The sequence below is a fragment of the Paroedura picta genome, chromosome 4 (assembly GCF_049243985.1).
Source record: "Paroedura picta isolate Pp20150507F chromosome 4, Ppicta_v3.0, whole genome shotgun sequence".
Taxonomy (NCBI): Eukaryota; Metazoa; Chordata; class Lepidosauria; order Squamata; family Gekkonidae; genus Paroedura; species Paroedura picta.
Window position 1 is genome coordinate 105,602,402 of NC_135372.1, and position 13,813 is coordinate 105,616,214.

At 44.5% G+C, this 13,813-nt stretch overlaps 2 protein-coding genes across 7 annotated transcripts in view; one reads left to right on the forward strand and one right to left on the reverse strand.

Moving 5' to 3' along the window:
* TRAF3IP3 (TRAF3 interacting protein 3) overlaps positions 1 to 3,180 on the forward strand; it is a 40,652-nt gene extending 37,472 nt beyond the window's left edge. For all 5 annotated transcript variants that reach the window (XM_077334869.1, XM_077334872.1, XM_077334873.1 and 2 more), the window contains exons 13-15: positions 399 to 547; positions 2,090 to 2,203; positions 2,953 to 3,180. In XM_077334869.1, coding sequence (XP_077190984.1) covers positions 399 to 547; positions 2,090 to 2,203; positions 2,953 to 3,036 — 347 coding nt within the window. In that variant the 3' untranslated portion in view covers positions 3,037 to 3,180. The remainder of the gene's footprint in view (positions 1 to 398; positions 548 to 2,089; positions 2,204 to 2,952) is intronic.
* Positions 3,181 to 3,351: 171 nt separating this feature from the next.
* Positions 3,352 to 6,425, reverse strand: C4H1orf74 (chromosome 4 C1orf74 homolog). Of its 2 annotated transcripts, none has more exons than XM_077334878.1 (2): positions 6,107 to 6,425; positions 3,352 to 4,570 (listed from the first exon to the last, which is right to left on the reverse strand). In XM_077334878.1, the coding sequence occupies exon 2, from the start codon at positions 4,513 to 4,515 to the stop codon at positions 3,718 to 3,720; it is 798 nt and encodes a 265-aa protein (XP_077190993.1). In that variant the 5' UTR covers positions 4,516 to 4,570; positions 6,107 to 6,425; the 3' UTR covers positions 3,352 to 3,717. The 2 variants fall into 2 exon arrangements, with proteins under 2 accessions (XP_077190993.1, XP_077190992.1); XM_077334877.1 differs by having other exon boundaries at positions 5,813 to 6,424.
* Between the last annotated feature and the right edge of the window lie 7,388 nt (positions 6,426 to 13,813).

Genomic DNA, 13,813 nt, shown 5'->3' on the forward strand with positions numbered 1-13,813 from the left:
GGATTTCCCTGGAAGCGCTACAATGAAGCGCTTTTCGCGGATCGGTTTCAGGAGTGTGGCAGATTGCGTGCGACGTCGTGCATAACTGCAAATTAGTAGCGTTTACAATTTGCCACACTCCTGCTACATTTAACTTGTGCGCAATGGGCCTAAGATTTGACTGATCATCAGCAAAGTGAATCCTGGTTTCACAAATGAGTCATAATTAAACTCTGGTTTCATTTCTCCAAAACACGTCATTGCATATATTAAAATACAGCTAATGTTTTCAGAGTCTCTTGGATGCTGTGATGGCCCAGCTATATTTGATCCATGAAATAATCAGGCAAGATAGATGTATTGCAGTGTGATGTGCTGAAATGAAAGGATGTAATTCTGTCTCTTTTTTGAAAAAAAAGACCAGGATATATCCATAATCAGTCAAGTTCTTAGCCCTGCCGGAGATGAACAGCATGACTTGTCAAAGGACCGCAAGAGGGCAAAAGAGAACAGTCTGCAAGACCAGCTGCAACAAAGAACATCCCAGTTTACAACTAAGGAAGAAGAGGTGAGGAGGTGACTCAAGCAGTTAAAGCGATTAAGGGCTCTCATTAGAGATTAATGGCTATTTTCAGATATCTTCATTGCAGAAATGGAACCAGTGTGTTTAACCCCACAATACACATCTCATATGTGCCTGCTACAGACAGCCTACAGAGTTTACTATATGTTACGAAGTGGCATTTGATCATGAATGACCCAAGGACTTTGCATGTAATGAGTGTTTTGCACCTCTTGGGTGCGTGCTGACCCTTTTCTGCTTCTGCCAGTGGCACAGAGATATAGCTTCAGCCCCCTCCCCCATCAAGATCACTCCACGGAGCCATTGTTGGCTCTCATTGCAAAAACCCCTAAGGTCTGGAGGGCACAAAATTGCCACCACGTTCTCATGCTATCCACTAACAAACATGAGATCTTTGACCCTGTGAAATGGACCAGTATTAATGTGGGAAAACAAGGGCCGAGGAATAGTCACTTAAGACACTGTGTCAGACTTGAACCCTGGTCTCCCACATCCCACTTTCTAACTTTAGAACTACCTTGGCTCTCAGATGTTTCCGTCAAGGAAACTATTTTCAAGTATATTCTCTTTTCAGATAGAAACACGTCACTCAGGCCTCTGTCCTCTAGATTTCAACAGAGGTTCCTTACAAAACATGATCACCGACTACATGCTGGAAGGAAGCTCAGACTGCAGGATTTCAGCATGATGGACCAAGGCTCCAATTAAACGTGACAATGAGAGACCCCACAGCTTAAAGATATGCTCCAGTCACACAGCTGGTCTAATTTTAACAGCAAAAGGGGCACATGGCCAATGAGAATTGCACGTTGCCTACATTCTCACAGCCCCTCTCCCCAACTACTTATGCTCTAGTCAGGTTTACTTCTAACTCTGGCAGAGCGCTGTTGGGTTGCCAACCTGTAGGTGCGGCCTGGATTTCTCTCAAAATTACAACTGGCCTACAGACTAGAAATCAAATTCTCTAGAGAAAATGGCAGCTTTGGTGGGTTGACTCTACGACTATCTCTGCCATGATTCCTCCCCCCCCCCTCACAAATTCTGCCCTACCCATCACAATCCCCCAGTCTCCAGGTAATCCTACTGAGGTGAAACATGACACAGAGGGAAAATTATATACCCAGTGGAAAGAGGGTTTATCGCTCATTGCTTGCCTACTTCGTTCTCAGTCACATCTGTCTTGCCCCTAGTACAGGTACTGACTATAGGAACAGGCTTAAAATTTTGAACCAGATATATACCAGTCTTTCCAGGAAGCAACATATGCCTTATGACTTAAAAGAAATCCACAGATCTGTTAATATGTCTATCCATTTATAGCTCTAGAATATTATGCATTCTTGTATATCTCTGACTCCGTACATTTCAAGGGAACACAATATAATATTGAATACATGGGAGAAATGTGGGGTTAGTGATACTCCAAGTGCCTATGTACATTGCCAATTATTAACTGTCACCCATTATACCCTTGGAATAAAAGGAAAACATTTTTCCAAGCAATCGTCTCTTTGCTTTGTTGTCCAGTGCAGAGATCTTCATTGTGAACTAGAAGTCCTGAGCCATGAGTATCACAGCTGCCTGATGAAGTTACAGCAGTGTCGAGATGAGCTCTGTCGCTCTCAGAGGAAACAGCTACAAGTAGGAGATGTTCTGTTTCAATGTTCACTTTATGCTACAATTGATTTAGTCTACAGTTAAAGTACAATTTTCCAGCATGTCAGTATCCATATTTCAAAATCTTACATATATCCTACTATCACGAACTTTAAATCTGGGTTGCACAACCTGAAACTTTATCAATCAAAGCCATGGAGACCAGAAAAGACCACTGTTACAAAGATTTTTTTAAATCCACAACACATGTGACACTATGGAAAAGACCTTGCCTGTGCTTCTAAAATGTCTAGTATTAGGCAACTGGAATTTTATTGGTTTCATGGGCTGAAGAAAGGGGTGCCTAAGATTCTGGGGACCAGCTATTTGCAAGAGGACTACATCTTGAATTGTGTTCAGATCATATTCTGGTATCACCCCCTTTATCTCCCTGGCATTTGCCTCTGAATAATCATATGACTTAGCAGCATGTGTACAAACCATAACCCATGTTCTGAATACCATCTCACTTTGCCAAGCCATGTCCATGCTGAAATGGCTATGAACTGGCCTGAAACTATCTAGCTTCATCTTCTGGTCAGCAGGCCTCATTTCTGCCATTGCAAGATGTCCTACAGGAGTTTCATTAATAGATCAAATTAGACTTCTTTGACTAAAACACAAAATGAAAGTAGAGAAAAGACTAAAGCTTGAATACAAGGAGGGATTATCAATTTTTCAAATTATTCATTTACCCTTGCCTGTGATCTGACTCATTTGCCTCTTTCTTTCAGAGACAACATGATCACTGGATCCCCCTCCTAATGGTAGTGATGGCAACAGCGATGGCAGCTTACTTAGCCAACTTTTTACCCTGAGCATACCCTCTAGCTACTTTTGCTTGTGTGGCTGGCTTTGTGTTATGCCATTCTAGGTTACCTGTTTTTGAACTAAACATCCTCAAAATATATTTTATGACATTTTGAATGGTTCTTTATGCTTGTTGACCTAAATAAATAAATCCCAAGTGTTCATTATTGCTGTTGCTCAATTTTGGTGGTTGGTTTTAATTAAAAGTTCTAGAACAAGTGTATCTGTCTAAACCAGCCACATACCAAAGGGATTTGCATCAAACAACACAATTTTGATTCGTGCTGCTTTAGAAATATTAAATCCCACAATCTAATATATGTTGTTTGACAAAAAGGTACTGAAATCCATGTGAAGTCTAGCAAGAACACATCGTAAGATGACAGAATTATTCACCTTAAGAAAGCAATCCTAAAAATATTTGCTTGGAATCCTACTCTGGTCAATTCAAAGGAGAGAAGAACCATAATGTGGGGGTAGGCACTACACGTTTTGGAGAAAGAGGGTGATCCAAGGGTGAAAAAGAACTGCAATTTGTTCCTCTCTTCATTTGGCAACTAAATCCCACATTTCCCCACTTCTCAAGTTTGATGAAGTTTCAAAAACAAGTTTGGAAATGCAGCTAGATGAGTTGTTTAAAATGATGCTCAGAGGAAAACTAGTCCACACCTCTGGATTACAGCCCATCTTTACAAAGCCACTGCCTCTAAAGTGATGCTTTCAGTACTAATGCAGAGATCTGAAAAGTCTTTCTGAAACCTAGATGCATCCTGTAGAGCTTCACACCACTCATCGATACCATTTTTCATCACAGAATATAAATTTTCTGGGACACTGAAAGAATATAATTGAACTCTCAGATCATTGTTTATCCTACAGAATGTAGCTTGGACAGTGAACACCCTCAGTGGGGTCATAGAAAGACAGTTGTCAAAGCTCTTGGGAGCAGGGAAACTGTAGGTTGCTGGGTAACCTAACAATATACCAAAGAGAGTACATAGATTCCATTCAGCAGAAAAGACTGCACTAGAGGAGAGGACCCAGGATGCATCTGATGCCAGTACTTTAAGATGATTCAATATCTCAGATACATGTTCTTTTATGGAATCTATGTCTGGTGTGTCACAGAAGCTGGGGCTTGTCCTGGCAGCAGAAACATCAATGAAAAAGACTTTACTGTCATGCAGGAGTGTCTTCAGCCACTGCACCATCAAGTCCAAATTGATTATCAGAACATGATCAGCAATGCTCAAAATGTGTAGCCGGCATCCAAGGTCACTGATTGTCTGGAGCTTCTGAACATAGCTAAGGATCTGAGAGCATCCAGCCAAATTGTAATCATAAAGGAAAGCAGGCTTTAAGCCAGCAGCTACAGCAAGTATCTCTCCAGCCAGCTGCAAAGATGAAGAGCGGGATAAGCCTTTCTTCCCTGCACGGAGATGATGCTGAGCTGTGGCAATGAGCAGCTGAGCGAATGGGTTGGCCATTCTTATCCCTCAGACTTCCTAACTTCTCATTGGTCTTTAGCCATCCAACCAGGTCCTAAAAGATGGTAAAATAACAGCAGTTAATGGAGGAAAAGCAAAGGCATCCAGTACATTTTTTTCACATTAAGCAAACTCTGGTTTAAGATTCAAGTGCATGTCTATCTTGAGGCATGAAGTAGATCTACCCAGAAAGTACAAAGTATATACAAGTCCTTAGGAGGAGGAGGAGGAGGAGGAAGAGGAAGAAGAATTGGTTCTTATATGCCGCTTTTCTCTACCCAAGGCTGAGAGAGCCCTGATATCACTGCTTGGTCAGAACAGTTTTATCAGCACTGGAGAGCCCAAGGTCACCCAGCTGGCTGCATGTGGGGGAATGCAAAATTGAACCCAGGGTGCCAGATCAGAAGTCCGCACTCCTAACCACTACACCAAACTGGTACAGAATAAAGCAAATTTCCAGAAGGGCAAACCATAAAGATAGATTCAAGATTATACCACATGATAATTCTTTGCTAAAACAGCTAATTAGTCCTTTTGAGTTCAATTATTTCTCCAATGTTTTTGTGAGCTACAACTGAATTCAAGAGGACTGATTGTATTAGCAAAGAATTATCATATGGCATAATTTGGATAATATGAAACAGTTTACACAGACACAATACCTTTATTGGCATAAAGCAGATTAGCAAGATAAGCAGAGATAGTATACAATATACTAATTTGCCACTAATTTGCCTTTTCTATGTATCTAGTCTCATGATCCTTGTTCCATTTTGTCTGAGGAAGTGTGCATGCACATGAAAGCTAACGCCTTGAATAAATCTTTGCTGGTCTTAAAGGTGCCATTGGACTCAATTTTTAATCTAGAAGAGCAGATTCTTTCATGGAACTACAGTAATGGAACATGCCACACTGACACACAACTAGCTTAGCTCTGAACACATCAGGAAGTTCTCTGTACCACCTGAAGTTCAAGGTGTTACTGGGCCATTGTTGCAGAAAGAGGCTAAATATCTTTTGATATTCACCTTTCCTCTGCTACATATCTTTGTACTTTTTAAAAAGTTCTTTAAGTACACTCACTTTTGGAGGTAATCGATATGTTAAGAGATTGTGACTGTTGTTAAAACTATTTTGTTTTTGTAATTCACCCACCCCTTACTTTCATCTTAGTATGGCCCAGTCATAAGGCACTTTTGTTTTATCCTGTCTTTTTTTGGGGGGGGAGTGTTAGCTTTGTTTGGCTAGAGAGGGTGCCATAGGTCCTATGCCTTTAAAAAAGTTTGGATCCACAGACCTTGGAAGATATACAAAAACAGCTGACAGCTGGCGTTGTTCCATGAGAAGCAAACCTCCGAGTACGTCCAAACTGGATGTTAAATAAGGTCTGGGCTCTTACTGAAGAAAGAGGGGGTGAGGAGCAGAAGGTGAAGGCAGCAGAGAGGAGTCACATTTTCCAAAGCTCCTCGGCATAAATAATTCCTTGTGCGGAAATTAGCACGGCACGTGGAAGGTCTAAACTAGAGCACTTTTCTCCCCGGTGTACGATTTATAAAACAAAACTCGGGGAGCATGATGAACGCGCCCCTACCTCGACGCCGAAACTTCTGCAGCCCGCCCTGTCGAGGGCGGAGGCAGGGAGGGGAAGAGACCACAGAGAGGGGCGGCGCATGGCGGAAGGGAGCATGACGCAGCCTGGATGAGACGAGCTGCTCTGGGCGCACGGAGTAGGCGACGCCACCCGACTACACAGGCGCGGCCGCTCTTGAGGAAGCCTCTCCTCCCCTCACTCGCCTGAGGCGGCGCTCTGGAGTCTCCGGCCAGCACAACGACAGCCGCGCGACTCCCATGGGCCGGCCGTCCCGCCCAGAAGCCTCCCGCCTCTCCCCGCGCACGCGTCCCCGCGTCCAGGTCCCCGCATGCGCGCTACCTTCCGCTCGCCGTGATGCGCTTCCGCCGGGAGGGAGGCAAATACGGTCGTGCTTCCCCCCCTCCCCCTTGAAAGGACACGGCCGGCGTGGGCGCTGTCCGGCTGGAGCCGCTTGAAAGCGCAGGGTCGTTCGCACGCTCGCGAGAGGCAGGGGACAGCGAAGTCTGGAAGCTCCGCCGCGCGCTTCCCGAGGGCATCGAGATAGGAGCGGGGGTTCAGCAGCGCCGCAAAGACCAGCCGGATTTGTGGCCGGGGGGAGTCCGGTCTGAGGAAGCAGCGGTGGCTCACGAAAGCTCCTCCCCGGCCACAGATGTGGCTAGTCTTTTAGGGGCTCCCGGACTCTGGCGCTGTTCTACTGACGTATGTTAACATTTACTCTGCACAACTTTTGAAGGAAATCCTTAAGGTTAACGTGTGCAAAGTCCTTAGGCCACAATTGAGCAGGTGTCAGGTGCACTAACCTATCTGGCAATACAACCTAAGATTGGACAGCACACATGTGAACTGTTCAATTCATTAAGCTAAAGTGCCTCTGGAAGAGCCTCTTGTGGTGTAGAGTGGTAAGGCAGCCATCTGAAAGCTTTGCCCATGAAGCTGGGAGTTCAATCCCAGCAACCGGCTCTAGGTTGACTCAGCCTTCCATCCTTCCGAGGTCGGTAAAATGAGTACCCAGCTTGCTGCTGGGGGGTAAACGGTCATGACTGGGGAAGGCACTGGCAAACCACCCCGCATTGAGTCTGCCAAGAAAACGTTGGAGGGCGTCACCCCAAGGGTCAGACATGACTCGGTGCTTGCACAGGGGATACCTTTACCTTTAAAGTGCCTCTGCACCATGTTGCATGGGGTGAAGTAGGGCTTTATAAGCCATCATCAGAGCAGATAGGCTCTGTTAGCAATCACAAGTGCTGCGGCTTGGACACCCTCAGTGGTCACTGTGGAGTTTCCTGGGACAAACACCCCCTACCTCCATGGCAGAGTGTAGCCCACCTCTGCACTGATGAAGCGGCCACTGTAATCCATCGTCCCCTGAAGCAGAGTGCAGCAGAATAATGTTTGGTTGCAGTACTGGTTGATCTTTCTCTTTGGGGTGCAGATTGGAATCTGACAGCCATCTGCGGCCCCATTGCAGTGGGGGAAACCCAGGTGCCTGAAATCATTTATCGTCCGTAGAGGGACAAGAAAAGGGGATTAAGGGACACATTAATCTTGCATGAAGACAAGAGCACCTACCACAGTCTTCCCCAATGAATTTCAACATATTGGTGTAATGTTAATGGTTTACAACCACCATTTTAACCCAAGAAAAGGGCAAAAGAAGGCAAGAGGAATGTCTGCCCAGGCAGACGACCTTCTGGTTGAGGTCTGCCTCCATCACGAAGCAGACCTCTAGCACAATTTCTCCTGCAGAGGAAACTCTAATCTCAAACTGCTGAAAAACAAGGTGGTAGGAGGTGGTGTTGGCTAGGCATTACAAGGCTGTGGCGATCCTCTTTTCAACAGGGATTGGGGAACGCATAGACCGTTTATGCACTGGGAACTTCACTGCCCCAGCTCCCATGCAGGAGCAAAAATCGGGGGCAGATGAGGAGCACCGAGCCAAATGTTCCCTGTGTGGGTGCAGGAAGAGGTGGGGCTGCCTGCTATGACTAAAACTCCAGCTTGCAGCCCGGCATGAAACCTCCAGTGCATAAACGGTCATATTGATGGTCTGTCTCTCAAGCCTCCCTCGAATATAGACATCAGCTCCTGGAAAGTGTTATGCCTCATCCTAAAGTTGTAGAGCCACTGATCATTGCTGCAGGCTGAGATCACAAAGTTGTCCCACCAGTCAGTGCTGTGTTTGTTAGTCTTTTCGGGAAATGCACCATAGTAAGGCCACATCATCCACCCCACACAGCACACCTCTTCCTAAGAAGGGCCATTAGCAAGTAGGCATGTGTGGAAGCCCTGGATCTGGGCTGTTCTGGTCTCACATCTTCTCTGGAGCAGATATCTAATGTAGAAGGAGCTGTCATTGATGATGGCTGTCAAAATGATATCCATTGATGACTCTGCACCAGAAAGCCAATCATCCTCGAATCTACCATGACAGTTGGATTCTATGCAGAAGTCGCTCTTTTTCTTTCCCAAGGCCGAAACCAAAATTGTGGCAAGGCGTATCTGAAAATACTTCCAACGTTCTAGAAATGTTTGTGTTGTTTCTCTGCACAATAAGTTCATTAACTTTGCCATTTATGCTAATTCTCCGTTTGTTCATCCATAGTTCCATTTCTGGCAACTTTGGTTGTTTCGATCTCTGAGCTACTACTAATCTAGCTGCTGCTGTTGCATAAAAGAAAAGCTCATTTAATTGTCCTAGTAAATGTGGTGGCAGAAAACCCAACAGCATAAATTTTGCGGGCACTGGAAATTTACATTTCATGATACTCTGCATCAAAGCATGGATTTTAACCCCACAATTTTGAATAGTCTCACAGGACCACCACATATGGTTGAAGGACCCGATTGCATATTTACACCTGCAGCATTTAACATATCTTTTGTGAGATTCTTCTAATATTTTGGGAGGTAACATACCACCTGTAAAACATCTTGTACCAGCCGTCTGTTAATGATTGACGTTTAGTAAACTTAACACTTTTGGACCACACTTTTCAGGGGTCTGTTTGGACCTCAACCATAGGCTTGGTGGAAGAACTCTTACAGGCCCTGTTGAACTGTTCAAGGTCCTGCAGGGCCCCGATATCTTTTGGCAGTTTATTCCAGCAGGGCCAGTCTCACTGATGATGTTGCTATTCTTTGGGAGGCATAGTGGCTGCAGTCCTGGGAATAAACCACATTGGATAAAATGGCACTTCTGAGAATAGGATACAAATATGTTAGGTAAAATTAAATATATATATGGAAAATGTCAAGGTTCAAACCCATCTTTAAATAGGACAGGGTCCTATTAAATAAAAGAGTAAGGCCACCTGGGGAGGAGTTAGGGCGGGCCCTGTCCAGGATAAAAACTCAGAGGGCCCAATCAGGAGCCGCAAAGCGGCTCCTGATTGGGCCCTCCGAGTGTCCATCCAGGGCCAAGCATCCAATGGGGAGGCGCGCAAAGTGCCTTCCTATTGGCCCCTCACCAGGACAGACCAAAATTCCATTCACCCAGCCCAGTCTGGCTGCCAGTCTGCTCCTGACCACCAAAGGGAGAGGAGGTCAGCAGGGCTGCCAAGGGGGGTGAGAACAGAGGCTTGGACAGGCTGCGCTAGCCCTTTTCACCCCAAGACTGTCCTGACTGTCATGTCCAACTGCAAATTGCCTCAGAACCCTGACAGAGCTGGCAGGAGGCTGCAGAGTGCCCCCCCCCTCCCTTCAGGCCTGCTGCAAAGGAGCCTCTGACAGGCCCTGACTGAGGGAAGGAGGCCTTTCCAAGAGAAATGCACGGGAGCCTGAGGGCCTTCCTTTTGAGGGGGGGGGACTTTCCCCTTCTGCCAAACAGTTGCCTAACAGGGAGGCCACAGAAAAGCCCCTTCTCACTTAAAATACTGCTCTGGCCGGGGGTTAGACACAGCCAAGCCATGTGTCTTTCTTCTTTGCAACTCTCTGAAGATTTGAGGCCACTGCACAGCGTTATTCTGCAGAGGAAGCAGAATAATTGCAGAGGAAGCAGAATTGTCTCCTGTTTCATCTGCACAACAACCCTGTGCAGTAGGCCTCAAGTCTTTCAATTCAACAACAACCTGTGTGGGAAGCCTTAAATGTTTCTTCACTACCACAACCCTGTCCAAAGTAGCCCTTTCTGCCTGGGGAGCTGATCTTTATACTCTGCAGGTGAGCTGTAATTCCAGGAGCTCTCCAGGCCACACCTGTAGGTTGGCTACCCCTGGGTTGGAAATATTCCTGGAGGTTTGGAGGTGGGACTTCAAAATCGTACAGCCTTCAAATGAGCCATTTTTGCCTGCAGTTGGGAGGGAGTGGTGCAGGAGTGTCCCTCCTGGCCAGCCCTTATCAGCAACTGTTTGTATTCTGGGGTGCAGACAGGCAGACCAGCATCAGTCCTGTGAGTCTGGAAAGTGCAGGAAGATCTAAATAAATATTTACAGCCTGAAACTAAATAGAGAACAAGTAAATGTTTGGAGACACATCGTCACTGAAATAGTAACTGGCAAATAACCTTGGCCTGGCAAATAAAAAAACAGTATTAAAAACCTTACTAAGGTCAAGACTGCTGTGCACAGACAGTCTTCCTCTTGGGGTTGCCAGCTTCCCTGAGAGGCTCGCTACCCCACCTCCCTCATGGGGAGTCTGCTATGGGGAGAGAAGGGGAAGACGATTGGAAAATGCTTTGAGACACCTGAGGCCTGCTGGGTCACTGCGGCCCATTCCCAGTTCTCTCAGATCTCTCACAACCCTACATACATCACAGGTTGACTATTGTGGAGAGACAAATGGAAAAGGTGTTTGTAAACCGCTTTGAGACTCCTTTGGGTAGTAAGCAATAGGGTACAAAAATCTGTTCTTCTACGGAGTAGTAAGCAATAGGGTACAAAAATCTGTTCTTCTACGGAGCAACCATGAAAGAAGCATGTGGGCACATAACATTTTACCAACAGTGAAAATATGGGAGACAGAAGGAACAGGGTGGACACCTGTGTACTGTGACTACCCTATGTGTATTAGGGCAGAGGGGCATTTCGGTGAATGTGGCCTAATTCACACAAGAAGGGAAATGACGCAGAACTGGGGGGAATTGGTTGCCATGTAATCTTCCCCTAAGAAGAGTCTCCAGTCTGATTTTCCCTTCACATATCTGAGGACATGGCTCTGGAAAGCTCATCTGTAAACACTATGCCACATTTCCCAAAGGTCAGTCCTCTCCCACAATCAACGAACATTCCACACCACAGGTTCTTGACACCCATATCTCCACACCCATGGCCTCATTTGCCACCATGCCACCACAACCTCCCACACAACACACATGACAACCCCATGCCCTTACAGACTGGACAACTCCTCCCCTTCCTCTTCCAACTGCCAAGCTCTAGCGCCCATTGTATTCTTGGAGATAACGGGCTTTGCCCCTAGTCTCAGATATAATACTGCTAAGGTCAATTGTTTTAATTTTAAAAACATATCTCAGTGTATTTTGGAATAAGTTTCACTTGAACCCTGAGAAAAATTTCTGAGCAGGTGTGCACATTGCAGTTTACTAATTTTAGGGGTGCTCAGATAATCTCTACACATAATTTTTTGAAGTCGAGTTACTTTGTGTCTCAGGGGGTAACGCCTAAATAATCATGTGTTCCTGGCTCCACATTCTACTAGGAGTCTCTGCATGACCAAAGCATGTTCAAGGAGCACACCAGAGTTCACTGGAATTGAAGTGGGTTCTGAGTGGAGGTTGCAAGCATCTTAATTTGAAAGGGAAGAAAAATAGTTTGCATGCTGAGTTTCAGCTTGTAACTGAAACTTGTAGTTTCTCGCACAAAGCACAAACTCTTTGCAGAACTCTTTTGACCTATGCAGAGGTATTCACAGCAGCAATAGAGCAATCCCAGTCTCCGTATACTTTGCTGCACTCAGCTGAACACAGTTGCCCATCACCACCTGCTTAACAAAAAGCTTTAAAAAAAAAGGATTGAAATTTTGCTATAGCATTAAGCTAGTTATCTGTCAATTGCTGATTTTAGCCTAGCCTGATGTATTAATTATATTTTATGATTAACCTATTGCTGCAGTTTAATGCTATAGAGGTTATGTAAATTACCACCTTTTAAATAAGCTTTCAAGTAGTGGGGAATCAGTCATGAAGGACTGGGAAATGGGAATGATTCTATACTAGTAGGTATACATACAGTCTCAAAAGAAATCTGTGCTCTTAATTACTTTGGGAATTACAAGATGAAAAGTTGGTCTCGCCACTGAATTCAGTGTTTAAAGCATGGGGGAAAGTAAAGCTTAGGGGTTTAGTTTCAGCTCTGATGTACGAAAGGAAGTGGCCCCGGGCAGGATAAGGACCATTCACGATGTCATACTCATTACCATTTATAACAATGTTTCATTTTCTAGCCGATTTTCACAGCTGCCAAATTATTCCATATTTCCTCCAGAATGGGCCAGACAAACAATGTGCCAGATTTGCTGGGATTGCAGTAAACTGAGTATGCTGGTTGCATTAAAATGCTACATTATGTCTCAAAATACATCAAAACAAAGGCTTATAGTTCTGGAAAGTTGATTCAGCATGAAGGTTCTGCATATCCTCTGCCCAGTAATAAAACACTAACATGTTTACTTAAGCAAGTCTCTTTTTTTAGTGGTAGCTTGAAGCAAGGAAAAACCCAGTACAAATTTCACCTGAGCTTTGCACAAACCTCTGTGATGTAATTATTAGGATAATACTAGTCTACGTTGCCAAGACTGCTGAGATAATGCATACGAATGGCACTGTATCATAGGTAATGTGAATGTAAAACCTGTACTAGAATGAACAGCAGTTAAATGTTTTTTTTATTAGGAGCAATGCAACTATAAAGTAATAAGCAAATCTGTTTCTGAATTCTAGAGAATGTTATCAAGCAGGATGTTCACATGCAAAAAAAGTGGGAGGAGTCCTAATAAAAAGGTGTTATCCTAGTATTTTCTTCCTGGGTGGACAAGCATAGTTACTTACAATCTTTGTCCAAAGAGAATATAAAAATCTTTTGAAAATTCTTGTCCACTTTTTATCCACGTTTTATCCACGTTTGGAAGCATTTGCATTTTTAAGAAGGTTATCAGAGGTGCCTGTAGTATGACAGGAACATTTCCAGCTACTTATTCTAACCAGTGTAAGAACTATGGCTGGATTACAGGCACTAGAAATAAATAGGACAAAGGAGCAACCTGGTGTTAGCACTTAAACCATGTTTATGGTGGCATGCTTTTTAGTGTGCTTACCAGGACAGAAAACTAACATGCAAGGATGTAGCTTGTAATCAGCCCAGAAAAACTAATAAACCTTAGCAACCAAAACATTCAGCCATTTTTACAACTCCTTAATTGTCCTTGTAGCAATATTCAAGCAGTTTGGAGTTTAGAATCTGCTTATATAAAACTGTACCTCTACAGAGAAGAGGGAGCACTGACTTTTCATATCATTTGACAATCTGACGAGTGCTGGAACGTACCAAATGTTTCAGGCTGAAGATCAGTTTAACAAGGCATTTGGACACACCCTTGCTAGTACAGTCCAGTACAAAGCATCATTTATGTTTGTAATCAAGATGAAATCTTCAGATAATGACTGTATGTCACGTTGTAAGACAGCCAATGACGACAACCGAGCATTGACTGAATAGTTTTGTTCTTGGAGATCTGGATCAAATGATTATAACA